At 45.1% G+C, this 25,250-nt stretch overlaps 12 protein-coding genes across 12 annotated transcripts; 7 read left to right on the top strand and 5 right to left on the bottom strand. All coding sequences in view use genetic code 12, as the record gives it.

Moving 5' to 3' along the window:
* Positions 1–1,491: 1,491 nt before the first annotated feature.
* Positions 1,492–2,739, top strand: CXQ85_005011 (uncharacterized protein; the record flags this gene model as incomplete). The annotated part of the gene is made up of 1 exon (XM_025488615.1): positions 1,492–2,739. One exon carries the CDS (start codon positions 1,492–1,494, stop codon positions 2,737–2,739), a length of 1,248 nt encoding a protein of 415 aa, XP_025343382.1.
* A 414-nt stretch (positions 2,740–3,153) lies between these two features.
* Positions 3,154–4,050, top strand: CXQ85_005010 (uncharacterized protein; the record flags this gene model as incomplete). Its single annotated transcript, XM_025488614.1, has 1 exon — positions 3,154–4,050. One exon carries the CDS (start codon positions 3,154–3,156, stop codon positions 4,048–4,050), a length of 897 nt encoding a protein of 298 aa, XP_025343381.1.
* A 332-nt stretch (positions 4,051–4,382) lies between these two features.
* On the top strand, positions 4,383–5,408 carry CXQ85_005009 (ketoreductase; the record flags this gene model as incomplete). Its single annotated transcript, XM_025488613.1, has 1 exon — positions 4,383–5,408. One exon carries the CDS (start codon positions 4,383–4,385, stop codon positions 5,406–5,408), a length of 1,026 nt encoding a protein of 341 aa, XP_025343380.1.
* Positions 5,409–6,104: 696 nt separating this feature from the next.
* Positions 6,105–6,569, bottom strand: CXQ85_005008 (E2 ubiquitin-conjugating protein; the record flags this gene model as incomplete). The annotated part of the gene is made up of 2 exons (XM_025488612.1): positions 6,105–6,501; positions 6,559–6,569. 2 exons carry the CDS (start codon positions 6,567–6,569, stop codon positions 6,105–6,107), a joined length of 408 nt encoding a protein of 135 aa, XP_025343379.1.
* Positions 6,570–8,181: 1,612 nt separating this feature from the next.
* CXQ85_005007 (uncharacterized protein) lies at positions 8,182–9,479 on the top strand (the record flags this gene model as incomplete). The annotated part of the gene is made up of 2 exons (XM_025488611.1): positions 8,182–9,123; positions 9,396–9,479. 2 exons carry the CDS (start codon positions 8,182–8,184, stop codon positions 9,477–9,479), a joined length of 1,026 nt encoding a protein of 341 aa, XP_025343378.1.
* Positions 9,480–9,950: 471 nt separating this feature from the next.
* Positions 9,951–10,817, bottom strand: CXQ85_005006 (uncharacterized protein; the record flags this gene model as incomplete). The annotated part of the gene is made up of 1 exon (XM_025488610.1): positions 9,951–10,817. One exon carries the CDS (start codon positions 10,815–10,817, stop codon positions 9,951–9,953), a length of 867 nt encoding a protein of 288 aa, XP_025343377.1.
* Positions 10,818–13,072: 2,255 nt separating this feature from the next.
* CXQ85_005005 (coiled-coil domain-containing protein) lies at positions 13,073–15,103 on the top strand (the record flags this gene model as incomplete). The annotated part of the gene is made up of 1 exon (XM_025488609.1): positions 13,073–15,103. The coding sequence occupies one exon, from the start codon at positions 13,073–13,075 to the stop codon at positions 15,101–15,103; it is 2,031 nt and encodes a 676-aa protein (XP_025343376.1).
* A 23-nt stretch (positions 15,104–15,126) lies between these two features.
* On the bottom strand, positions 15,127–17,753 carry CXQ85_005004 (U4/U6-U5 snRNP complex subunit; the record flags this gene model as incomplete). The annotated part of the gene is made up of 2 exons (XM_025488608.1): positions 15,127–15,141; positions 15,162–17,753. The coding sequence occupies 2 exons, from the start codon at positions 17,751–17,753 to the stop codon at positions 15,127–15,129; spliced, it is 2,607 nt and encodes an 868-aa protein (XP_025343375.1).
* A 298-nt stretch (positions 17,754–18,051) lies between these two features.
* On the top strand, positions 18,052–19,581 carry CXQ85_005003 (ribosome biosynthesis protein; the record flags this gene model as incomplete). The annotated part of the gene is made up of 1 exon (XM_025488607.1): positions 18,052–19,581. The coding sequence occupies one exon, from the start codon at positions 18,052–18,054 to the stop codon at positions 19,579–19,581; it is 1,530 nt and encodes a 509-aa protein (XP_025343374.1).
* Positions 19,582–19,854: 273 nt separating this feature from the next.
* Positions 19,855–21,741, top strand: CXQ85_005002 (uncharacterized protein; the record flags this gene model as incomplete). The annotated part of the gene is made up of 1 exon (XM_025488606.1): positions 19,855–21,741. One exon carries the CDS (start codon positions 19,855–19,857, stop codon positions 21,739–21,741), a length of 1,887 nt encoding a protein of 628 aa, XP_025343373.1.
* A 48-nt stretch (positions 21,742–21,789) lies between these two features.
* On the bottom strand, positions 21,790–22,761 carry DIM1 (putative dimethyladenosine transferase; the record flags this gene model as incomplete). The annotated part of the gene is made up of 1 exon (XM_025488605.1): positions 21,790–22,761. One exon carries the CDS (start codon positions 22,759–22,761, stop codon positions 21,790–21,792), a length of 972 nt encoding a protein of 323 aa, XP_025343372.1.
* Positions 22,762–23,234: 473 nt separating this feature from the next.
* On the bottom strand, positions 23,235–24,731 carry CXQ85_005000 (uncharacterized protein; the record flags this gene model as incomplete). The annotated part of the gene is made up of 1 exon (XM_025488604.1): positions 23,235–24,731. One exon carries the CDS (start codon positions 24,729–24,731, stop codon positions 23,235–23,237), a length of 1,497 nt encoding a protein of 498 aa, XP_025343371.1.
* Positions 24,732–25,250: the final 519 nt, after the last annotated feature.

The raw sequence follows: 25,250 nt of genomic DNA, 5'->3' as shown, positions 1-25,250 counted from the left end.
TAGGAAAGGTAATTACAGTAACGGTTTCCATACGGCGTTGTTGTGTGCAGTACACTAACTTCGGCGCATGGGCTTTTGCAGCCACAAAATGTAGGTCTTTGGTGGTGTGGGAAGTGATGTTAAGGCAGTGTCTGGGGGTTTGGTGTGGAGGAGTAGTGGCGTAGTTTAGGTGAGGTTACTTGTTTTAGGCCATTCGACGCGAGTCAGGTATGAACTACTAAGAGTGAACAAGTGAATATAGTGAAGCAGGTCTTAGTCAGGCCAACTGAGACACAATGCTTCAAGCTTGCCATTCAAAAGTAACCTAACTAGACGGATTCTGCTCTGAAGTAGAGCCATAAAGCATATCGCGTTCGTCTTAGCCAGCTTCTAAAGTATTGGGAGTAGACACAAACTGTAACCATTGACACCCAAGAAACCATACATCGTACCACCAGATGGTCCATATAGCCCCACCAAACAAGCCACCCACTTTATGTAACTCCAATCCTATTGTCCTGGCCAAGCAGGCGCCCACAGATCTCCATCAGCCCACCAGCCCTTTATATATGGAAAGGCTCACCGGCAGCAACCACCCACTTCTACCGGTCACACTGTCTGTACAACAAATGCAACATAGCTTCCTCTCGGCGGTTCCGAGCCGATTACCTTTAACACCGAAGGAGGTGGAACTCCAACAAGACAGTGCCAAAAACCACGAAGAAAAAAAAATCACGAAAAAAAAGGGTTCTCGGACGCATGGCGGGTATTGTTTCCCCATATAGTATTTAGACCGAGCATATACCCTCGAAAGTATAAACGCCAACTCGGCACGAACGAAGGGGCCGTTACATTGTCCACGGCCCGAGCCGATACCTAAAGACTTTCAGAAACTATCTACCCTTTTTGAGCAAAACGGCTTGCTTTCATCGATCGTAGATCTTGATCCAGATTATCTATTCCATCAGAGGTGCGCACACGAAATGGCCCATGAAGACTTTCACTACAAAACCCAGAACCCTTAAATGAACTGCCCTCGTAAATGTCCTTCAGTTTCAATTAGACTGTGCCTGGGGGGAAGACCGAGCTCGGGCCCGAGACGCCGTTCAGTCCGTACGGCTCCACGGTTCTTCTCCGTGTCTCCCGTTCCGTTCGTACTTCATTGTCCGTATACATTTGCCAAGCAGAATTTTCACGCCTCCACTTATCTATTGCATCTGGCCTTTGACAGGGACGAAGCGAGGAGTGGAGGGGCCAGTAAGAATGACTTTTGAAGGAATGCTACGACTTCGCCAAGGCCTTATTTGTACTCCCCATACCTTCACGGTCACAACGATATATTTTTTATTCCTTTTTCTCTTCTATGGCGTCGGTTAAGTCTATGTGGTAGGAGCCGCACAGAAGCCCTGCTCTCACCGAATACGTTTGCACCCAAATTACTGATCCGTCTATATAAAGCAGAAGAATGCCCCCGTTGTTTTCAGTATTATCTTTAATTTATTATTCTAAGAAATGACCAAGCTCGCTTCTGTTTCCAAGTCTGTGGCTGCGCTTACCACTAACGTGTTGGTGGTTGGTGGTTCCTTTGGAGGTATGGCTTCCATCGTGTCTTTGAAAGCACTGTTGAAGGAAAATAAACCAAAGTCAAGAGTTTCAGTAACGCTCGTGGAGCCAAAGGCTGGATTCCTTAATGTTCTTGGTGTGCCACGTGCCATTGTGGACCCAACGTTCGCTACAACTCAGTACGTGCCAATTGAACAGTACCTGGCTTTCCAGTTTGACCGTTTGGTGTCTGACGATGAGTACGTGTTGAAGCTGGCAGGACAGAAGATTGACCCTGAGGCTAATGAAGATATTGAACTCACGTACGTTCAAGGAAGCATCACCAAGTTGAGCAAGAACGTGGCTGAATATCAGCTTAATAACGGTACTGGTGGAACTGATAAGATCAAGTTCGACTACTGTGTTTTGGCTGCCGGCAGAAACAGAACCTGGCCAACGTCTCCAGATGCACTTAATGCTGAAAACTACCTTAAGGAAATGAAGGATTTCAATTCCCAGGTGAAGAAATGCAATAAGATCGCCGTGGTGGGTGCTGGAGCTGTGGGCATTGAGATTGCCGGTGATATCAAGACCAAGCATCAAGATAAAGAGGTCATGTTGATTCATCCTCACCCAACTTTCCCTCCTGAACAGCTCACAGATGAGTTTAAGAAGGCAGTAAGAGAATCCCTCGAACGTGCTGATGTGAAAGTCATGACTGGCTTGCGTGTGAAGCGTGAGTTGGACAACCATAACTTGGAACTTACCAATGGCGATATCATCGAAGCAGACTTTACCTACTGGTGCAACTCATTCAAGAACAACACGACTCTTCTAGACGAAGAGCTTCTGAAGTACATCTCCCCCAAGAACAATATCTTCACCAACAGCTACTTCCAGCTTCACCATCCAGAAACCAAGGAGCTGGTTGATAATATCTTCAGCGTGGGAGATATGGTGGAGTTCCCTGTTATCAAGACCGCTGGCTGGGCTATTTCCATGGGCAGAGCTACTGGTAAGAACTTGCTGGGTCTTTTGGTGGATGGAAAGCTTGTGGAGGAGTATCCGGGCGACCGTTCGAACGCCATGCTTCTTGTTTGCGGTAACGAAGACATTGTTTCGGAAGTTGGCGGTAACGTGGAAATCAACAACCCCAACTACGTTGAACAGTACAAGACGTACCGTTTCAAGACTGTGAGAGGCACTCTTGGTATTTAGATAAGCTTATGCAACGCTGATTATAGTAAAAGTGGTGGGCCAACGTGGCAGTTTTTTGAATGTACTGAGGAGGCAACGAAAAGGAAAACAAAGTTTTCTTTTTAGAACTTCCAAGTAGTTTAGTGCAATTTATTCGTGTTTTTTATTATTACCATCTTTTCGCAGCCATTTACTGGTACCATGAATATATGATGGTACATCACTTTCGAACACCATACCTCGAAAACGACTAAAAAAAGAAAGATAGCAACACTTAGCAAGCTAGTTTACAATAAACCATTTTTTTTACCCAAAACCTTGTATATCCTGGGACTTGGTGGGGGTTCTGTTGTAGTACTACCCTACATACACCAGTGCACCACATCATTATCAACACTCTCTTCTAGATACTACCAAGAACAAGAGAAGACCACCATGAGCGGATACAACTACAGTGATAACAGGTATCCAGACAGACGGTATGATTCCTCCAGAGGCCATAGCCGAGGCGGTTACCGTGGCAACAGAGACCACTACAGAGGATCCTATTATAGAGGCAGAGGCCGTGGATACTCTCTGGGAAGAGCTAGAGATTTCAGAAGGGACTACGGTGAAAGAGACCCCAGGGATAGAGATCCAAGAGATAGGGATCCTAGGGAGCTAGATCCTAGGGATAGAGACCCCAGAGAGTACAGAGAGTACAGAAACAGAGACGAGTACCAGAATGACTATAAGGAGAGAGACTACAGAGATAGAGAGCCCAGCTATGGCAGAGATTCTAGGTACGAGAAGCCTCCATCCAGGGAGTACCGTGATAATAGGGACAGAGATGGTAGAGATAGTCGAGACGTCAGAGATAACAGAGACTTCAGGGATCACAGAGATAGCAGGGATGGCCAGTTCCTGGATTACAGAGGTGACAGACCAGACAGACGAAACGAGTTCGTGAAAGAACCCAGCCGCAGCAAATCGATCGGTACGCCCAAGCACGATAACTCTTCTCCCAGACATACGCCTAGTTCGTTTTCTGGAGCATCGTCTTCAGGACCAGCACCTTCTCGTGATCCAGGCCCTGTTTCCTCCCCATCAGCGGCAACCCCAAGCTACACAGACCCTTGGATTTCCATCCTACATATCCGTGATAGCAAAGTGGCTCTGCGGCTCGAAGCTCGTCACCAGGAGCTTGCCAACGTGAACAGATCGCTTGGACAGTTGCAAGCCCAGAGACACAAGCTCAAGGCGCATATGGATCTTCTAGATGTGTATGCCAAGAGGGATGCGTTGAACGTGGAGTTGACCTCAGAGAAGCTCGACGAGTTTACCTTCTTGTAAGCCAGACCAATGCTATCATGTTTACTTCATTCATCTGTGTCTTCTAATTTTCAACTTCCTCCACACGATGTTGGGCTCTGCTCGCGCTAACCAACATATTACTGGGTCTACAAGTGCTACTAACCCAAATCAACAGCACACCCATATTTTCAAAGCAGCCTCTTCTCGACAAACACGTCGATTGTGACATTGTACTATATGCTTTTTTCGCCCCATTATGTACAATTCGTCTCCCATAGCCGCTGGCTTTCTCGGCTGCCAAGGATGGGTCTGGAGCGCGCAACTACTGAAAAGTAACTACCACTATCCCAACTTCTCCTGATTTATCCACCATGTCAATTCAGGAATTCATCGAGTCTGCCTCGGACTCCAGGGTCCTCCAGGCCTTTTTGTTTGCTGCTCTTTTCACGGGTATCTATAAAATCACCAACTTGACGTTGTCTCTTGGTGCTTTGTTAGCTGACATTTTCGTGTTCCCAGCTACTGACTTTGGTAAGTACGGTGCCAAAAAGGGCAAATGGGCTGTTATTACTGGTGCTTCTGATGGAATTGGTAAGGAATACTCTCTCCAGCTTGCTGCTAAGGGCCTCAATGTTGTGTTGGTTTCTAGAACTGCCAGTAAGTTGCAGACTCTTGCTGATGAGATCACCAACAAGTACCGCGTTGAGGCTAAGTTCGTGGCCTTTGACGCTTCGACTGATGCTCCAAAGAACTACGAGGCTCTCCGTGAAACTCTTTCCGGCTTGCCAGTCACTGTTTTGATTAACAATGTTGGTCAGTCCCACTCGATCCCAGTGCCATTCTTGGAAACTGAAGAGAAGGAATTGGTCGATATCATTACCTTGAACAATACCGTCACTTTGAAGATCACCCAAATTGTTGCTCCAATCATCACCAACACTGTTGCTGACAAGTCCTCCAGGGGTCTTATCCTTACCATGGGTTCTTTCGGTGGTTTGTTGCCTACTCCTTACTTGGCTACCTACTCTGGCTCCAAGGCTTTCTTGCAACAGTGGTCTGCTGCTTTGGCTGGTGAATTGAAGCCTCAGGGTGTCGATGTTGAGCTTGTTGTGTCTTACTTGGTGACCTCTGCCATGTCCAAGATCAGAAGAGCTAGTGCAACCATTCCAAATCCAAAAGCCTTTGTCAAGTCTGCTTTGGGCAGTGTTGGTCGTCGTGGCGGTGCTCAGGAGAGATTTGCTACTTCTACTCCATTCTGGACCCACGCTTTGATGCACTTTGGTATTGAGAACACTGTTGGTGTCTACTCGAGTCTCGCCAACAAGTTGAACTTCGGAATGCACAAGAGCATTCGTACCAGAGCCTTGAAGAAGGCTGCCAGGAACAAGACTGATTAAATTGGTCGAGTTACTGCTTCTTCACGGTCTATAGATTGACGCCGCCACCCGTATAGTTCAATCTGGCTTTCAAGTTACAACAACATCTGTGTAGATATGAAATCAAGGAGCCACTGGAATCCTTACATCACCGCCAACTAACACCATAGGGTTGTAGTATCAGTTGTAGGGAACTGGAGGTGGAAATACACCCGTGCACCAGCTATACTCTCTATATGGATCAATCCATCTACTTACACATATCTAATCAGGATGTCACCGCCAGTACCTGTTTTCACCCGGGCAGATGTACAGCACCAATTTGCAGAGCAGCTAAGCAATCCAGAAAAGTACCAATGCCATTTAAAACTGCTCACCCAGAACGAATGCACATACAAGATCCTCAATGAAGGGTTGGAGTATATATGCGTACCATTCAAACGAGTCTTCCAGCGGTGCCTAATACCTGAAGTAAGAACGGTGAATGGAAAGAAGCAGCACCTAGAAAGATGGGTAAATATCGAAATCACAGACGCCAAAACCAACGATAGTCGAGGTAAGAAGTACGGACCAGATATTGAAAAGTTTCTAGCTGCAGAGAAGGAAACGTACAAATGGCTACAAGAATACGGAGAGTAGCTGCGTTGCAAACCCCCAAAAAAATAGCACGATTCTTGATACGATAATGACATTACTATAGAAAATGATTATGCGGACTCAGTAGGTGGAGCCCTCGGCCGGCTGAGGGAGCTTCTTGTTGTTAGCCAGAGCCATGGCCTTACGCAACTCTAAAAGAATGGTCTCCATAGTGTACGAACGCTTCCAGTTCTTCAAAGTGTCAAACTCTGCCGCTATGATCTTTCCCTCCGCATTGACACAGGGAAGGTTGATCTTCGAAACAAACGTCACATCCGGGGGCTGGTCTGGGTAATTGTCGCCACAGACAATGCTCAAGGAATAGATTCTGTTTTCGTGCGTGGAGTGAGGAGGACCCAAGATGGTACCGTTCCAGTGGGTCATGGTGATATCGTCCTGGTTGGTCAAACCGTACGAGATGGACTGGGCACCCAAACCCTTTTCACCTTTCTCCAACTCCTCTAGGAGCTTGAAGTTTCTGGGACTGTGTGTTAGTTTTGGAAAAGACGATGTTTGTGGTGGGGGAATTACATACACTTTAGACATGGTTATGTGAGAGGGTTCAGAATCTTGGATCGGTTTCATATTGAAGTCGTGGTGCACGGGTGTAAGTAAGGCTCTTGGTGTGGCCCTCTGTGTGGGCTACCATTCACTGTGGATGTTTCCAAGGTAAGGTGTGATTTTTCGGGATCAAAGTGAATCAGCCGGCACTTATTCAGTTGATGATTTGTCCAGTTTTACCAAAAAGACAGATTGTGCGCTGGCGATTGGAAGTATTGTGGCACCACCAGATTCGCAGCCACCCCGGTTAAGCACCTCCAGAAGGTCAGATGAAGTGGACAGAACAAATAAGGGGAAGGTTTATTTGGGGACGTTTTTCTGAATACTATGGACAGCATGGTTGTGGTGGATAGTTCAGGTGCCTTTTCAATAGACGTTTTTGCACATTGGTTGGTATGAGGAAAGAGTCTGGAAACTGAGACCTTCGGCTGAAGCATTTCCAGAATGGCATCATCCAGGGATGATAAGACGCCTAGTAATGGACTTTGGCAAATTTTCTTATTGAAGCTAAATGTGAAAGCTCTCTATGTGCGATTACGCTTGAGCTGGAACCTCTATCTAACTACAGCCCTAGTGCCTCTACATTCCCCAAAAAGACTAGATTTTAGTTTCATTAGGATATAATTACGAAGAGTCTCTGTTTCATTATACTTTATACTTGCCATTTTCTCTAGTCATGGAATCCACCATCTCTTTTGATCTGGTGATGTTTATGTTACTGCAGATATTACTACACATCAAGAAGCGTGAGGTAGACATGATAACCACGAGTCGATTGCTTCACGTCCAATTGTATGTTTTGAGTTAGTAGCTAGTCATAAGTAAGTTTCCTAGTGTTTGGTAATATAAACCCTTTTCATTCAACTCGTGGAACCATTTCCTTAACTTGACCTTCCCAGTGAGGCTCGACAAGCTGTTCTGGAATTTCCGCGGGGCATCCGTCATTTTATGAGTTACTTGAAGCTCTTTGTATTACCACAGTATTATATGTTAGCTTTAGGCACTCTGGAGACTTGGTATGAGAGTAAAGGCCAGCTATCCGTGGAACCGTTCTAGAGTGTGGCATGCCTTAAACCTATCATTTGCAAAAGGGTCAAAGATTCTACCAAACATACAGAAAGATATAATCACTCAATTGATTACCAAATGATGTTCTGGAGACTCAATTGGGTCCAGGGGTAGTTTCGTCAGACCTGATAAGTTAAGGTAGGCGAGCGACCACCACCACCACAGCTCCGCCAACCAGGCCACGAGATTAAGATTCTATCACCATTCATAGAGAAAGACTAGGTTGGCAACCTTTACTGAGCATAGCGATGTAGCTTTCGTCTAGCGACAACCTAGCATCTAATGTTCGTACAGCTTTAACGCATTTTTGCAGCCATTTCTTGCAACTATTCGAGCTAAGCATTCTGTCGTTCATAATAGATAGTGTGGTCCGAGTAAGCGGGCTACTAAGACAGGTCCCAGAAGCCATTAAACGTCTCTCAATGCTTCAGCTGGCGTTATTTCGTTATACTCGCGAAGTACCCTTTGGTTGCAAATTACAAAGTCCCACCTTGATACCACAAGTTAAGAAAAGCCCAAATCTTCCACGATGAGTGCCCATCCTTATACCTATAGATATATGGGCCATGTTAAAAGTTTCGAGAACATCCTCTTGTCCAAGAATGCCCCCCATACTGTGGTCTCTAATATCTGTCATTATTTGATAAGTCACAAGCCTGACGCTGGAAGCCCCGACTTAGAGACGCTTTGCAATTTCCTAAGCGAAGCCAATGATAGCCTCACAGAGGTTGCAGAGCCCATGGATTACCGGGCTTTGTTCGCTTTCCCATGGATCAAGTCCATTCAAGAAGTCATAGATCCCAATTGTGACATATTGACTGCAAATTTTGAAATACTCCTTGATCATTTTCAAAACTTAGAAGACAGAAGGGGAAATTACGGAAGAGAAAGGGGACTCCAGGAAGGTCAAATCGATAGCTTTTTAACGGTCAAGGGGTTCAAGGACCATTTAATTGCGATGGAAGTCACCCCAAGGTGCATTGAGAGTATAGAAGATGCCTTTCAGAATATGGAGGATAAAAACGACCTTCAAGTCACCGAAATATTGGTCGAGGAGATTCAAAAGATCAATCGGGATATCACATCCTATGAATTTATTCCAGATGATCGCCGTAACCTAGCAGCGGATCGACTTAAAGAGTTTGTCGGGTTTCTTCGAGAACAGCCATGGAACGGCAAAACAGAGATGACAAGAAGCATTGAGCGGGCTGAAGGTCAATTGAGAAGAATCCAACCCTCACCGTGGGAAAACGAGCAAGCCGCTATGGGGAAATGTATTCTGAAGTTTGAGGAAGTGTTGAAGAAAGCTCATGTGCCCCAAAAGCTTATCGACGACTTCAGAGATTCCATGGATACTGCGCAGCACTACCATAACACTTCCCACTACGATCAATTCTTGCTTGAATTCAGCGATATGCTTTCCTTGACAGAAAACATCACGGAACAGAATTACGAAGAAGATTTGCTTCTAGTTATCGGAACACTAGACACGTCACGGGGACGTTGGAAAGGGTTCTGGAAAGTCAAGAGGTCGTTTGACAACATCATATCACTGCTTCTTATAATAAAAGAGGAGGAACAGCCTGAATGGCACGGCTTTTTAAGCCTTGTACTACTCGCCATCTGTACAGCCATCCTTACTTATTCGTTACCGAGTCCAATATGAAGCATTGAACACCAAGGAGCTCCTCTAGGTTGTGAATGAGAGTATACTTGCAGCGATTACTAGTTGTAAATCAAGAGTTGATGTCTTTAATCGCATCACGAATTTCAAACGCTCCATCTCAAGGTCTGAATGTGCCAGTATTCAAGGAGCAGATCAATTAGACTCGGCAATGACCAGTTTACTTCGACTGACGGAGCGCAGGAGTTTTAGTGGGCCATTGTAGTGGTCTTGGTAACTGCAGTCGCTACCAGTGGTGTACGCTACTATTGGAACCTTCCAAGACCATCATCAAGGACTGCAACGGAAGAGCTTGTCTTGTTTTTCCTTTCGTTCTTCGTCATTCAGTTCTCAACTTTGTCTATTGGGTACCTCATCAGGGCTTTAAACGCCGTTGGCAGTTATACCACAGAGTGGTACCACAGGTGATGATGTCAAATACAGCTCCTGATCTCAAATAGCATTCGACTCCACAGGTCCATATGGAGTAAAATACATAAAAGCTTTGTTCTTGTTTGCACCCACACAGCCGTGTTTAGTAAAATCGATGGAAGGAGGCATGTCTGCTGGTATGTCTGCTGGTGTTTTGTCAAAATAGGCGCCTCTTGGATCGTTGTAAACAAAGCTGATTAAGACTAAAATCTCCATGAAGGCGAAATAGACCTCCCTTTTGACGTGAGGCCCAAATAGTCACGTTCATCGAGGGCAACCAAAATCGCATGGGAAGCATGAAGGATTTCTCTTTTGCCGTTACGAATTAGCTCGATTCGAAAACTCAAATTGTAGTGCCTGTCAAGATTCTCTGAAAAGAATGAATGCTCTAACTGGGGAATCCTGGAGCCCAAAAGATCGCAAGGAATGGGGTAGATCGCAAAACAATACTTACTATTCTCCTGATCATGTAACAAGTAATTCCCTTTGATGATATCAACGCTATACGTCGCTGTTGATGTGTCAGATGCAACGAGTGAGTCCTTGTAATAAATTGTATAGTGGTCTTCTATCCATGTTTCTAACAGGATAATACTGACTTCTTCCATCGCTGCCCAAATATGATTGATGACAATGCTAAGCTCCATAAAACTTGAGATAGGCATCCCTGGAGTGATATAAAATTCTCCTTTATTCTGGAGGAAACTAGTGGGCTCGATAAAGCGTATATCAAGCCTATACTGTTCAAAACGAGTTTCGCGACACTCGGAAGTAGGAAACACGGTATCTAGGTGCAAGTGACGTTCAGAATAAAGGCGGTAGAATTCATCAGTAACACGGTATAGCTTCGATTTCCGCAACAAAAACAACCCCGCTGTTAAACAGTCATGACGCGGTTCCGTAGATATCACAGCATCTCCAGGTCCAACAATCCTTGGTACTATTACAATATCATCACGTAAGCATACCGATGGAAGCTGGTTCAAACTATCTCGCATCACAATGGCCTTAAATTTCGATACGATATCGATATAACAATGATTCCACGCAAACGGCAGTATATCCCACATAATGGTTGTGATTGTGACGACTGTATCATCTGTTACCAACGATATTACCTCAAAGCCCTCCCAAACGAGATGGCAATCACGTAGAAAAGGCCTCTTCAAAACACGATCAAAAACCTCTTGAGGGTCATACAAGCTTTTGCACATTTCATCATAGACTATTGTGCCAATTATATAACCTCTTATTGGAAGAAGTTTTATTCCCAGTAATAAGCAGACCGACCTCCAAGAGACATCTGTTTCTTCTGACACCAATTCAGTTGGGCTTTCAAATGAATAAGACGGCGGACACTGCATCGGTTCGGCCTCATCACAAAACTCTACCGCAACTTCAAAATCAAGCATTGTGGTCAATTTTCTTCTCCTCGAAGCCTCCTGAACGTCAAGGGAAATCCTCAAGGAATACGTTCTTGTGCACGAGCCTGAAGTATAGGTGGGAGGCACTCGAGGTAAGGAACAGTTAACGAGCGCTTCGGGTGTGCTTAGTATGCCACCATAATCTTTTGCACTGGCTGGCGTCTCAAAATGTAATAACTCCTCATATATGCCGTTATGGATCGTGTGGACCCTAAATCTGTCAACGTCAGGACGGTCACTCCTATTGTGGGTAGTCAAGCATTGATAAAGATCGATTTTTACGTTCGTCAATACCAACTTCGGTGGTAATTTTTCGCTCAGGAGCAACTTTAATATAACAAATTCCGAAAGTTTCATCCCTGGTAGAACTATCCTATCACGACCCTTGGTTTGAAACCAACCTAAATCTTGGAAATTTGATTGAAGGTTCCAGTCATCATCGCTTTTATGTCTGCTTTCTTTACTTCTTAGCTTATCACGTTCGAGGTGAAAGCCAGACCAGGCGACTTGCACCAGGACCTTACTAAGCGCGGAATAGAACATACAGCCAGCAAATGGCCGCTTTCTTTCCGGGGTATAATGATTATCCCTAAGTTGGATGTAGCATTCTGGTATTACCATGTACACGAGATTGAATCCTTGGACAGGAAAATATTGGTATTCTGGCTTCGAGTCATCTGCATTGTGCAAGCCCTTGAGATCACGTACCGTATAGTGTTGAATGGGAGGTGGCTTGTGGTTCAAGAGAACCTCTGTGACCGACTTTGTTCCATTTCTAGCTGAATAAGCTAGAGTGTTATGGCCCAAATAACTCTCTTTTAATACTCCCGCTTCCAACAATGTATCCCACGAAAAGCGAAATTTCCTATTATCATCGCTTTGAAGAATATAACGACGACTATGGCGAGTTCCCATTTTATATAAAGATTTGAGTGTTCTTTGAATGAAGTAAAATCGAGCTGGCGTCTTAAAGTTGCTATTTCTGTGGTTGCCACCACAGGAAGGTCACCAAATTGCAAGATCGTGAATAAGGAAAGTATAGCGCTGAAAACGAAGCAATTTCATGCATTGAAGCCTCATTTCGACTAAACAAGTAAGAGCCACCACGGGACACTCTCATTGAATAAAATCAAAAATTAGACAAGCGCCCATAGGTCGGAATCGATCATTCTCGGTCTGATAACATCTAGCGTTGGAACTTTGAGATGACCGCCAAGCTAACTTGAAAGGTAACCATCAGCTAAAGCTTGTTCTAGAGTGTAGTGGCCATTGCCTGGGTAGCAGCACTCGCACAGGGCACTATGGCCCATTAAGCAATATTGTATACCCTTAAGGAATGTCCTGAAGCCTTCTAGATACAGCAAGACACATACCTTGAACACATTGCTTCTCCCTAACAATTTGACCTCGGCCCACGTGCTTTACGTGCTGCTTCCACGGTGCATTTGAACTCAGATGTCTCGAATTCACTCTAAGTGAACCTATAACTTTGACAAGTATACTGAACAAGCCTCGTGTTCAACACGATCAGTTGCCATCAGGTATTATTTGAAGTATAGTTAGACAACAACCTCAGCTTCCCAATAGCCTCAAGCCACGACCAGAGCAAGGAACCAAAAATCCCCAATGTACATACTCATCCAAGGAGTTTCAGCTAGAGATCTGTAGCCTCCCAGCCATTCCAGCATTCCAACCCGAATAGCCTCAATCCAGACATTTAGGTGCTCTCTGAGCATCCACTAGTAACACCAATTGTTTTTTTCTTGTTTTCTATGCCCTGGCATAACGCATATTGCTGAGTATCTGGGGTTGTTTCTTCTTAACTATGAGCTCTACAGTGTGCGCGACATATACATAGTATTTCAACCAAAACATCACCTCCACCATCAAGCCTCACTGCCATGTCCCAACGCAGCCTGTCTCCATTTGTGGAGCTCAGGTCGTCTGATAATAGAAGAGACTTACAGGAACGGGTTTCCAAGTTGGAATATGAAAACTCCACCCTTCGGACGGAAAAACGCTTGCTTGAGCAGAGTAACGACTCTCTGAAGAAACGGTACGAGGACCTTCTTGCCAGAAAGAACGAAGAGTTGGCGGCTCTCCAGAGCAATTTCGACTATGTGTTTAATCAGCGGAAAGAGTTGCAGAGCAAGTTGCAGAACCAGAAGGATATTGCTGGCAAGACTTCGTCAGACACAGTTGCAGAGTCTTCGGCATTGAAGAAGGAGAATAGGTCGTTGAAACAGCAGCTCGACCGCCTTGAAAGGCTGTATAATAGTGTTTCTGCAAAGTGTGAGCACCTAAGAGCAGACCTCAATCGAGAGCTTTCCGCCAACGATCAGTATAGAGACCAGGTAAAGGTGCTTGAGAAGGAGATTCAGCGTTTGTCTCAATTGAATGATGATATTTTAGAAAGACTTAAGCTCGCAAAGAGCCAGTCTGAGAATGGATCTGCTATTAAGACCGCAGAGGACCTACGATTGAGGTATACGGCTCTTCAGCTGACCAATAGCCAGCTCCAGTCCAAGGTCGACCAACTACTTCAGCATAAAACGAGCGTTGAGCTTTTGAAACAAAAATGTGCGTCATTGTCGAAGAAGGCCGAACAATTGGAGAGTGCTGAACGTAAAGCAGCTCAGCTGGAGATCGGACGTCTTGAAATCAAGGCGAAGTTTGATGAATATTTTGGTTTTCTTGCCCAAAATGTCGAGGGAGCAGATAGCGAGGATCAAGAAAGTCAGGATTCTAAAGTTTCAACCCTTCTACAGGACTACAGAGCCCTTCAGAACAAAAACTTGGTACTTTACGATAAACTTAATCAGGCCCAAGTATCTATCACCGAACTTACCCAATCGGGAGAACAGCTTATAGCCAAACTAGAGCAAGAGCTCGAACCTGAAAACCAAAGATTAAAAATCGAGCTTCAAAAATCCCAGAACGACCTCAAAGAGCTTCAAAAGACCAAGGTTCTTAATACTCGAGAGATTGAGTTCCTCAGAAAGTCTGTCAAGGAGCTTGATGCGGCATTGTTACGCAAGCAGCAAGGAGATGCCGCTTTGTCTGGCTCAGGCGATCAAGACTCTTCCAAGAGCAAGGCAACGAACCAATACTTGTCTAGCTTGGAAAAGTTGGTTGACGACTACAAGCATGAAATCGAGAACTTACGTCAACAGAAGAACGGCACCACTGCCTTGCCTTTGGCTCCGACGAAAAGACCAAGAATACTTGAGGATGATACCCATGTCTTCAACACCAAGACTCTCCGAAATGAAAACATTGAACTTTTGTCTAAGATCAAAGGTCTCCGAGATGAGGTCGCCATTCTCAAGAATAAGCTAGACGCTTACGATAATGCTACACAGCACACAACACATATTCTAGAACTCAGAAGGAATCCATTCAACAAGGATCAGCTCGTGAAGCAGGAGACTCTTGACCTTCTTCGCCAGGAAAACGAAGCTTTGATTACCAAGTATGTGAACAACAATGATGTTTCAACCGTCCCCAGAGCCATCTTTGCCAGACAAGAGAATGACAAGGAGAATCTTCAAACCAAGATTGATCAACTCAATAAGAAGATCAGTCGATTAACTAGCGTCTACGCCGACAAGAGTAAAAAGATCATGTCATTGGTTTCCAAGTTCTTTGGTTATTCGATTGAATTTGTCCCCAGTCCAATGAATCCTAATGACTTGTGCTCGAAAATGAAGCTCTTCTCGAAATTCCATTCGAGGAATGGAAAAGAATCCGAGGCCTGCTATTTGACGTTGGACGTTCATACGAAGGACCTTAAGGCACATGGAACATATGATTTCAGAAACCTTTGTTCCGAATTAGTCACCCAATGGGTCAACGAAAAGGATCTGATACCGTGCTTCTTAAGTGCCTTGAATCTTCGGCTCTACCAAAACAAAAGTGTTACTGCTCAATGAGCGGATATGCATTAATGTATTACTTAGCCACGGAAGTACTAAGCAAGGCAGTTGAAACAAGTTGGAGAATTTCTCCAGGTCGCTTGTCCAAATTTCGAGGATCTTTGACTGTCTGGGTCCATTTGTCGCCCTTGTTGATCAGTTCAAAATGCTGAGATAATTCACCGATAAGCTTTTTCCTGTCGGCTTCATTGCCTTGCTTTTCCAAAAAACAGTATGCCCAACCCCAAGCATCACCATTCAACTTGTCAGCATTGAGTGCTCTATCGAACCACGCTTTTGCTTTTGCAAATTGTCCGTCAATCCAGAAGAAAACACCGATTCCCAATAAAATTTCAGATGCGTTACTGGTTTGCTTAAGGGCATCGAGAAAAGCATTCTTCCTATGAGACATTTTAGGTATCATGGTCAAATGATGAAGCCATATCTCTGGCGACGACGGGAACTGTTGACGAGCACGATTAATAAGTTGTCTAGCCGTTATGATGTCCTTTTGTTCCAACTCGAGCTGGATTTTGGCGGACCATAATAGAGGACTTTTCGGGTTTTCAAGAATTGCCGTATCTAAAAGTGACCTGGCCCGTGACAGCGCACCCATCTTGGTATCTACCTTCGCAAGATTGATCCAAATGTGAACAGACGTGGTACATTTCCGAGATCCAATAGATAAAACTTCACGAGCTGGGCGCAACTCTTCAGCGTCTTCGAGAACCTGTGCTTTTTGTAGATAGAGCTTTGGGTTTTCAGGAAAGTTAGATAATGCTTCATCGCATGTCCCAAGTATAGATACGTTCTGTGTGAAGTCCAATTTTTTGAACTGACAGAACCTTAGTAAATGAATGTATTTGTACCAAAGCTTTGGGGACAAGTCTGGTGCTTTATCCAAAGTACCTTTGGCATAATCAAATGCGCTTTTGTAGGAGGAAGTTTGGACTTCGAACTTGAATCTTGCCAAATGGACCTTTTCACTCCTTGGGAACTCCAAGGCTGCCCTTTCAAGGATGTCTCTGGCTTTAGGTATATCAGAGCAGTCAACCCAGGCGTATTTGGCGTACATCAAATGAAGAACCTCAACGGTTGAATTCGCATGAGTTGCTTTCTCATAAAACAGGTAGAACTGCTTGGGTTTTGCAAAGTTACCTTCTTTAAGCGATCTGAACAATCGTGTCCAGCAACTGATGTTGTTCGGATACTCTTTGGTAAGAAGGTCATAAGCGTGGATGGCACATTTAGAGGCTGACGCTTTGGCGAGTTTGTCTGCAATCTTGAACAACTCTGTGATTCTGCTGTCGTCTTGAGGAATAAGAGAGTATGTGTTTTCCACAATGACTTTTGCCGTGCTTGGGAAACCTTCATCTTCAGATTTGGCTGCCTCTTCCAACCAAAAATCGTTATCGTGGGAGAAGTCATGCTTCTCTAGCTCTTGAAAACCCTTGGAGAGCATTTTAGAAAGCTTTTCTTCACCTACTTTATCATTTTCACGTTCCTCTAGCTTAAGCGCCGTGACCCAGACATGTGGATTCTTGGGCAATTGCTTCCTGGCAGAATTAAGCACCTTCTTACTATCAGCGTAGCTAGACAATCGAAGTAGCCCAAGCCATAGCTCCCAGTCATCTGGACACAACTGTGTTGCTTTCAGAAGTATGCGTTTAACATCTTCATCGTCAGATTCAAGCTCCACAAGGCTCTTCCATAATTTAGGGTTCGACGGTAGAAACTCCAAGGCCTTCATGAGAATCTTCCGTCGAGAAATAGTATCAGCTGGGTTCTCAAGGTCCACGGCCTGAAACCAAAGCTCTTCAGATTCAGAATTGAGTCGAAGTGCCTCGTTTATAATGAACTTGCACAACTTCGTGCTTTCACTCGACTTGCGATGGATCTTGATACTTTCTAGCCATACCTCCGCAGAATGAGGAACTCGATTGCACCCTTCCACTATAAGTTTCTTTGCCTGATCAAAGTTCTTTGCTTGCTCCTCAAGACGAGCAGACGCGATCCACAGGTCTGCCTTGTTGGGTTCAGTCTTCCGTAGAGAGGCCAATATCTTTCTGCTTCTCTCGATATCCACTCTTTGGGCAGCGTCAGCCTCCAATTCCTCAATCAAAGACTCTGTATTTTCATTGGACGCTTCTTCTTGTTTATTGTCGTTCCTGAACCCGCTTCCGCTACCTGATATAAGCATATCTGGGGCAGCATAGGTTCTCTGCAGCTGTTGCTCTAGAAGCCTCTGGCGCTTATTTCTTCGAGTCAAGTCACCAACATCAGGAAGACTAGCCCATTCCTGAGCCGAAACCAGTGCCAATTGGGACTTGAGCAGCAGGAACTCAGAAGTGATAGTGCCAGTTCCAGTCTCAATCTTCACCACGTCCAACTCATCCTCGTCTTCCTTGTCCTTCCGTTTCCGGCGGCCTTCAAGTCTCTTTTCTATAGCTTCATAGATCTCATCAGCTTCATCGTCTTCATCTGTACGCTTCTTCAGCGAAAGCACTCCATGTTCAGAGCTATCTAGTAGTCCACCTTCCGTACCAAAGTTCGACTCAAACCGGACCGGCCCGGTATCGGCACTTGTAGTGAAACCGGTGGCGCCTCTTCCCACACCAGCGACGTAGCCTGGAGGCGGCTCCTGGTCTAGAAACGCTTTTCTCTCCATAAGTAGTGGATTGGGGTATATGGGCTTGTTGATGTCGCGTTTATAGAATGGGTGCAAAATATGGAGAGCAAGATACGTATCTCTGCACAGGGAGTGAAGTAGATGCCATGGAGAAGAGGTCAAGTTTAAATTCCAATGTTCATTTCAATTCTGCTATCAAAAAAGGATAATTTTGGGACGGGGGTGGAAAAGTGTGGAGTTGGTGATATTTGCACGTGACCCTGGGTCGGTTTTTTCAGGCCTCATCGCAGGCATCGAATCTTTCTTACTTCCAGTGTATTCACGCTTTTCACCAAACATGCCTAAAAGAGCTGCCGAGGACGAAGTGGATGTCTCAATTGGCGGTGCCGCTAAGCTGGCTCTTGGAGAAGTGCCTCCAGCCACTGGTGCCGCAGACGCCGAAAAAGATATAGATATGGGAGAGTACGAAGATCCTTATGGAGATGACTTTGAGAGTGATGGTGAGATTATTGAACTTGACTCTGAAGGTGAAGATGGCATGGAAGATGTGACTGAAACAAGAAAGATTGAGGAGTTGGACAAACAAGACCAACCCCAGAACGAGGGCCAGGACCAGCAACCAGAGATCTATTTACCTCACAGGTCCAAGCCACTTGGCCCAGACGAAGTGCTTGAAGCTGATCCTACTGTCTACGAAATGTTGCATAACGTGAACATGCCTTGGCCATGTTTGACCATCGACATTTTGCCTGACTCTTTGGGTAACGAGAGAAGAACTTACCCTGCCTCGTTGTACCTTGCAACTGCTACACAGGCTCTGAAGGCTAAGGATAACGAATTGATTACTATGAAATTGCTGTCTTTGGCGAAGACCCTTGTAAAGGACGATCCTGAAGATGAGGATGAAGATGACGAGGACGAAGAGGAGTCTGACCCAGTGATGATCTCAGAGACTGTTCCTCTCAAAAGCACAACCAATAGACTCAGAGTGTCCCCACACGCTGCTCAGACCGGTGAGTACTTGACGGCTGCTCTGCAAGAGAACGGTGAAGTCCTGATCTACGACTTGCTGTCGCAATATAAGGCGTTTGATACTCCTGGCTACATGATTCCAAAGGGCGCCAAAAGACCCATTCACACTATTCGTGCCCACGGTAACGTCGAAGGCTACGGTTTGGACTGGTCTCCGCTTATAAACACCGGTGCTCTTTTGCTGGGTGACTGTCTGGGTAGAATCCACTTGACCAACAGAACCACCTCCAGCTGGGTCACCGACAAAACCCCATTCTTTGCATCTCAATCTTCCATTGAGGATATCCAGTGGTCCACCAACGAAAGCACAGTTTTCGCTACTGGTGGCTGTGACGGGTATGTGAGAATCTGGGATACGAGATCCAAGAAGCACAAGCCAGTGATTTCCGTGGAAGCGTCCAACACCGACGTTAATGTGATTTCATGGAGCACGAAAATCTCGCATTTGCTAGCATCTGGTCACGACGACGGCACCTGGGGTGTTTGGGATTTGCGTAACTTCAACGGTAAGGACAAGCCTTCTCCAGTTGCTCACTACGACTTCCACAAGGCCCCAGTGACCTCGATTTCCTTCAACCCATTAGACGAGTCGATCATTGCTGTTTCGTCTGAAGACAACACCGTGACCTTATGGGATTTGGCTGTGGAAGCTGATGATGAAGAAATCTCCCAGCAAAGAAAAGAAGCACAAGAGTTGCACGACATTCCACCACAATTGTTGTTTGTCCACTGGCAAAGACACGTCAAGGATGTCAGATGGCACTCGCAGATTCCAGGCTGTTTGGTTTCGACCGGTGGAGACGGTTTGAATGTCTGGAAGACGATTTCGGTTTAGAAATGTACAATAGGGATCCCATGGGATAGAAATGATGAGTATAACAGCAGCAAAGTGATGTAGATGAGTAGAAGTGGGTTTTCTATAATAAGGGAATTGAAAGCAAAGGGTTATTTTGAGGCTTTACAGTCTTCATTACAAGAAAAAAAATATCTATTTATGACCTTTAGGGCCTTCCTTTCATCTCTTCTCTTCTTCAATGGCTGCGAAATGGAGGTGCGAAATTTGGATATGGACATCGCCAAAACCACCAGTTCCTACTAAACTCACAGAATGGCCAAAAAGGATAAAAAGTCCAAGGAAGATAAAAAAGCCCGTGCCGCTGAAAAGCAAAAGAAGAATAACCAAAAGGCAGAGCTGAAACAGAAAAAGCAGGCAAAGAAGTCTGGCGAAGAAGAAGAGGAAGACCAGGACATCGATGCCATCTTGGAGCAGTACGCCAAAGAACAAGAAGAGCTTCTTGCTGTGAAGGTGGATGTCGTTGATAGGCCTGGTAAAAGACTCAATCCGGCCATGGTGGCCAGTCCTTTACAGGGAAAGAGGGAATTGATCCTTTTTGGCGGTGAGTCCAATGAGGGAGGTATGGCTAGGTTCTATAATGAGCTTTACACTTATACGATTGATAACAATACGTGGAGGAAGTACTCGTCGAAGAACTCGCCGTTGCCCAGATCGTCGCATGCGATGTGTGCCCATCCGTCGGGCATTGTGGTGATGTTTGGTGGTGAGTTTTCGTCTCCTAAACAGTCTACCTTCTACCATTATGGTGATACTTGGGTTTTGGATGCTGAGACGAAGGAGTGGGAGAAACTCGACCAGAAGAAGGGCCCTTCGGCGAGATCGGGCCATAGAATGTCGGTTTGGAAACACTACATTATTTTGCATGGTGGGTTTAGAGATTTGGGTGTTCTGACAACTTATCTTCACGATATGTGGCTTTTTGATATCACCACTCATAAATGGACGCAGGCTGAGTTTCCTCCAGCTCATCCTATCCCAGATGCTCGTTCTGGTCACTCTATGGTGCCCCATCCAGAAGGTGCTGTGATTTACGGTGGTTACTGTAAAGTCAAGGGCAAGAAGGGCGTGCAGAAGGGTAAGGTGCTTACAGATTCGTGGTTGGTGAAGATGAAGGCTGATCCTAAGGGTATTAGGTTTGAAAGAAGAAGAAAACAAGGTTTCACTCCTTCTCCAAGAGTAGGCTGCTCAATGGTGTTCCACAAGAACCGTGGTATCATGTTTGGTGGTGTCTATGACTATGACGAGAGCGAGGAGAAGATTGAGTCTCAGTTTTATAACACCTTGCAATCGTACCAGGTGGAGATCAATAGATGGTACAACATGACGTTGAAGCCTAGAAAGAAGAAGAAGCAGGAGGCAGTCAAGGAGAAGGCCAATAGAGATGAGGATTTGGAAGATATTTTGAACTCCATTTTGGCCAAGGCAAACTTGAACGATGATGATGAAGAAAAGGATGAAGTTTCTCAGATTGAGAAGTTGAAGCAACAAGAAGAAAGAGAGGAGTTGGAGAACGATAAGGTGGAGTTCCCCATTGTCAACCAGCTTCCTCATCCACGTTTCAATGCTACCACATGTGTGGCCGACGATTCGTTGTACATTTTTGGTGGTATTTTTGAAAGAGGCGACCAGGAGTTTAACTTGGACTCCATGTACTCCATTGATTTGAACAAGCTTGATGGTGTGAAGGTATACTGGGAAGATCATAGTGAGCTAGAGAAACAGTATGCTGGCTCTGACGATGAAGAAGATGATGATGATGAAGACGATGAGGAAGATGAAGACGAAAAGGAAGCAGAGAATGAAGAAGAGGAGCCTGAAGAGGAAGAGGAGGAAGAGGAAGAAGAAGAGGAAGAGGAGGAAGAGTTCCCTGATCAACGTCCATGGCTTCCCCACCCCAAGCCATTTGAGAACCTACGGGCCTTCTATATCCGTACTGGTGCTCAGTTCCTTGAATGGTCTATCTCTAGTAACAGAGATGCCAGAGGTAAGTACTTGAAGAAGGCTGCGTTTGATCTTTGCGAAGACAGATTCTGGGAGAGAAGAGAACAAGTTAGAATTGCCGAGGACCAGTTGGAAGAGCTTGGTGGTGTCGGTGAGGTCATTGAGAAAGATACTCTGAAGGGCGGCAAGAGACGATAGATTAATAGAAGCTATAGTAAATTTATTCTAGAATATGGTACAGAGGAATTATGCAAAATGGATACCGACCTGGTGGAAAGCGTATAGGAGCTTAAGGAAGTCGGTCTGGTCTAGCTTGGCTGCTCTCTTTTCGGCAAAACCAGTTTCTTTCAAAACAGTTTCGATCTTTTCCTTGACTACACCAGTCAAGTCGGTCTTTGAGTCAATCATCATGGAGTCGTCAGCGTTCTGGGTCGCCAAAAGCGTCTTATAGTTCTTCTCCAAGATCTCAATGACGTTACTGGACTTGAAACCAGCAGCAATGGTTTTATTCTTTCTCACGAACACAATTCGGAGCAAACCGTCCCATTCGTTAAAGTCGATATTTGGTCTAGGCTGCTTAATCTCAATTCTCACCACAGAAGACTCAACCTGAGGAGGAGGTCTAAAGTTATTCTTACCAACCTTCATGATATGTGTCACGTTAGCCCACATTTGCACGTTTGCCGAAAGACGACAGTACAAAGCGTCGCCAGGACGAGCTAAAAGACGTAAAGCGAATTCACGCTGGAACATAAGAATAGATACCCTAGGAGGGTTAGGCTGGTTAAGAAGCTTAAACACCAAGGGGGACGAAATCTGGTACGGCGTGTTCGAAATGCAAACGTCGAAGTACGGAAGTTCCGCCTTGATAAAGTCACCCAAGATGATTTCTAGCTTCTTCTGGTTAGGAGTACCAGCCACTCTCTTGGTAAGTTCAGCCGCCATTCTAGGATCCATTTCCGAAGCAATAACCTTACGTGCCTTCTCCAAGATCCTCACCGTCAAGTTACCAGTACCAGGACCAACTTCCAACACAATATCACTAGGTTTAATCTGGGCTTTATCAACGATGCCCTGGGCAACAAGTGGGTTCTTAAGGATATGCTGGCCAAGGTTCGTGTTGAACTTGAACACGGAGTTCATGGCCTTGTCTGCAGCCATCGTCTTTCCAGTAGGGTCAGGAGCCGAAGAGAACTTTTTCTTAGCCGCTTTAGGCATGGTTTTGTGGTTCTGGCGAAGGTGGAAAGTTGATCCCATCTCATCGCAGATATCTGTATCTGTAGTGCATCTGCACCCGTACCTCCGGATTATAGGGTATGGAGAAGGAAGGGTCGTTCAACAGCCAACGGGAGTGAAAGAGAGTTTGAAAGCGAATTAGAGGAATGGTATTTGGCTGTGGTATCTAAATCGGGGCTTTTTTTGGGTGTTTTCTGGTTGGGGTGTGAAACGATAGGACCTGTTTTAGAGAGTACCATACATACTGAAGGCTCACCAGGAACTATCAGCCATTATATGGTTACACACTGAAAATTTAATTTCTAGGCTGTTTACTTATCTAATTAACTTTGGGTTGTTCAATTTTCTGCTCCTTATTTAGTACCACATCATCACCTCTCCTCTTACTCCGACTGTGCCTGTTCTACTGGTTTCGCAGCCATAAGTGGATTTTGCAGCCACTCCATATGGACCCTTCAAAGCTCTATTAAATCACTGGTAGAATCATTTTCTTCCTCTTCTTCGTCATGGTCCTCCCCTTTATCTTCCAAGATCTCCTGTGCTGTCTGCAAAAGCTCATCTGCCACAGAACAAAGCTTATCTGCCCAAGTCAGCCTCTTGGGATGAGGAAAGGCCTCGTTCAGAGTAGATAAACTGGATTGACGTGATTTCTGAGGGTCTTCTTCTGTTTTTGTGCCTGCTTGCCCTTCCATGGAAATGTGGACTTGGATATGGCCCAGGGTGCCAAGACGTACATTGGTTTTGAGATTGGCAGATGATTCACTTCCTGGAAGGATCCATGACCAGTAGTGCTTCAAGCTGGATACTTCTACTCCCAAGTGTTGATCATAAATTGCTGAAGAAATGCCAAATGGGATTTGTTTTTGGAAGGAATCTTGCATGTCCTTTACCACCTTACTCGCCTTGCGTCCTAATTCAATGGCGTTCCCAAGATCAAGGTAAGCTTTCTTTGAAATTAGTTTATCTTCAGACTCCAGTTTTACCTCCTTACTCTTGCCCTCTAAGATGTCCCGAATCAACTTCCCATACCTGTCTTCCAAAACAAGTCCTGAAACAGCATCAGGAAAAGACTTATCCAGAATGTAGGAAGACTCACTCCATGTGTTTGAATTGGGTCTTACCAAGTTCCAGGAAGCCAGTGTCTGGTAAGTCAGTGGCAGAAGTACGTTTGCTTTGACGTTAAGGAGCGGTTTGGTGCTTAAGGAAGGCATATCCTGGATCAAGTCAAGAATGTCATACCGTTCTAACGAAACATTCAGTTCCTTCCCACTATTCCTGCTCTCCTGCTTCTTCGACTTTGTTCTTACCTTTGGCATGATAATAGGCGTACCGGTTATACTTTCATCCTCGGATGAGTTCTCTAACAGCCAGAAACAGTCAACATGAACCGCTTTAATACGTTTTGTAGGGAACACAACTTCCTGAGTTTGCCTCGTACTCTTCACGTAGTCTCTAATTCTAGCCCTTAGTCTTTTCCAGTCGAATCCCACTGAGCGAAGTCGATGGTACTTCCATACGTTCTTTGAATAGTATAACCGTTCAAGTTCTCTCAAGTGCCACCGATCTGCCGTAGTAATTCTTAGCTTTGGCTGGAAAGTCACCAACGGCTTCTCCATCAAAACTGGAAACGGCTCCAATTCCCTTTCCTTATTGAGAAGAACAGGAGTACCTTCGTTCACTGTGGATATAGTAGATGAAGTATGCAAGAGTCGACATTCGTCGTCTGGAAGAACGTCATAGTTAGGCGACTCCACCACAAACGACGTATAAGCTGCAAAGTCATTAAATAACAGAAAATCTGTCGAATCTTCACTTTCTGGTGATTTCGGTGTAGGTAACTGGTTGCAACCTGAATGTGAGACATCCAACAAAGAAGAGCACTGACGGTGGTAGCTCTTTTTGAAATAAAAGCCTCGCTTTCGTTTAAGGGTTTTAGAAGCGTAGCGGTGCATCCTGGGAGGTTTATGGATACCAATGGAAAGAAGCTGGATGGTTTTTGGATTGTAGTAGGTTTGAGACAAAATGGCTGCAAAATGCCCTACACTTTTCGCAAGGGTATATACTGGGACAACTAGAGCCAAAAAGCTGGAAACTTGATACTCTAAGAAGTCAAATATGAATATTCAAGTTCTAAAAAAGTGACAATGTATGGCTGCTTACTCATATTTACTCTTCTTCCCTTATTATACCCCCACTACTGGTCTGTCTTATCAGATCATCACCATGAGCGCTCCACCTCCATCTTTTCCACGCCAACCCCAAGACTCCACTTCCAAAGGACCACCAATACCTTTCTGTACACCCTCCAATCTCTTCCAACCCTTCACCTTCACATTCTCATCCAAAACAGTGACCTTGAATGGGGCCCTGCTTCACCGTTTTCTGACAGACCTGCATACGCAGTGTATCAAGATCCATAAACAAAGCCCTGGTCCAACCTTATGAGATCTCCAGACTTCACGTCCTTTTCC

The sequence above is a fragment of the Candidozyma haemuli genome (assembly GCF_002926055.2).
Source record: "Candidozyma haemuli strain B11899 chromosome Unknown I_2014730914, whole genome shotgun sequence".
NCBI classification, from domain to species: domain Eukaryota; kingdom Fungi; phylum Ascomycota; class Pichiomycetes; order Serinales; family Metschnikowiaceae; genus Candidozyma; species Candidozyma haemuli.
The sequence above is the reverse complement of the archived record's forward strand: the minus strand, read 5'-3'. Positions and strand labels throughout refer to the sequence as shown.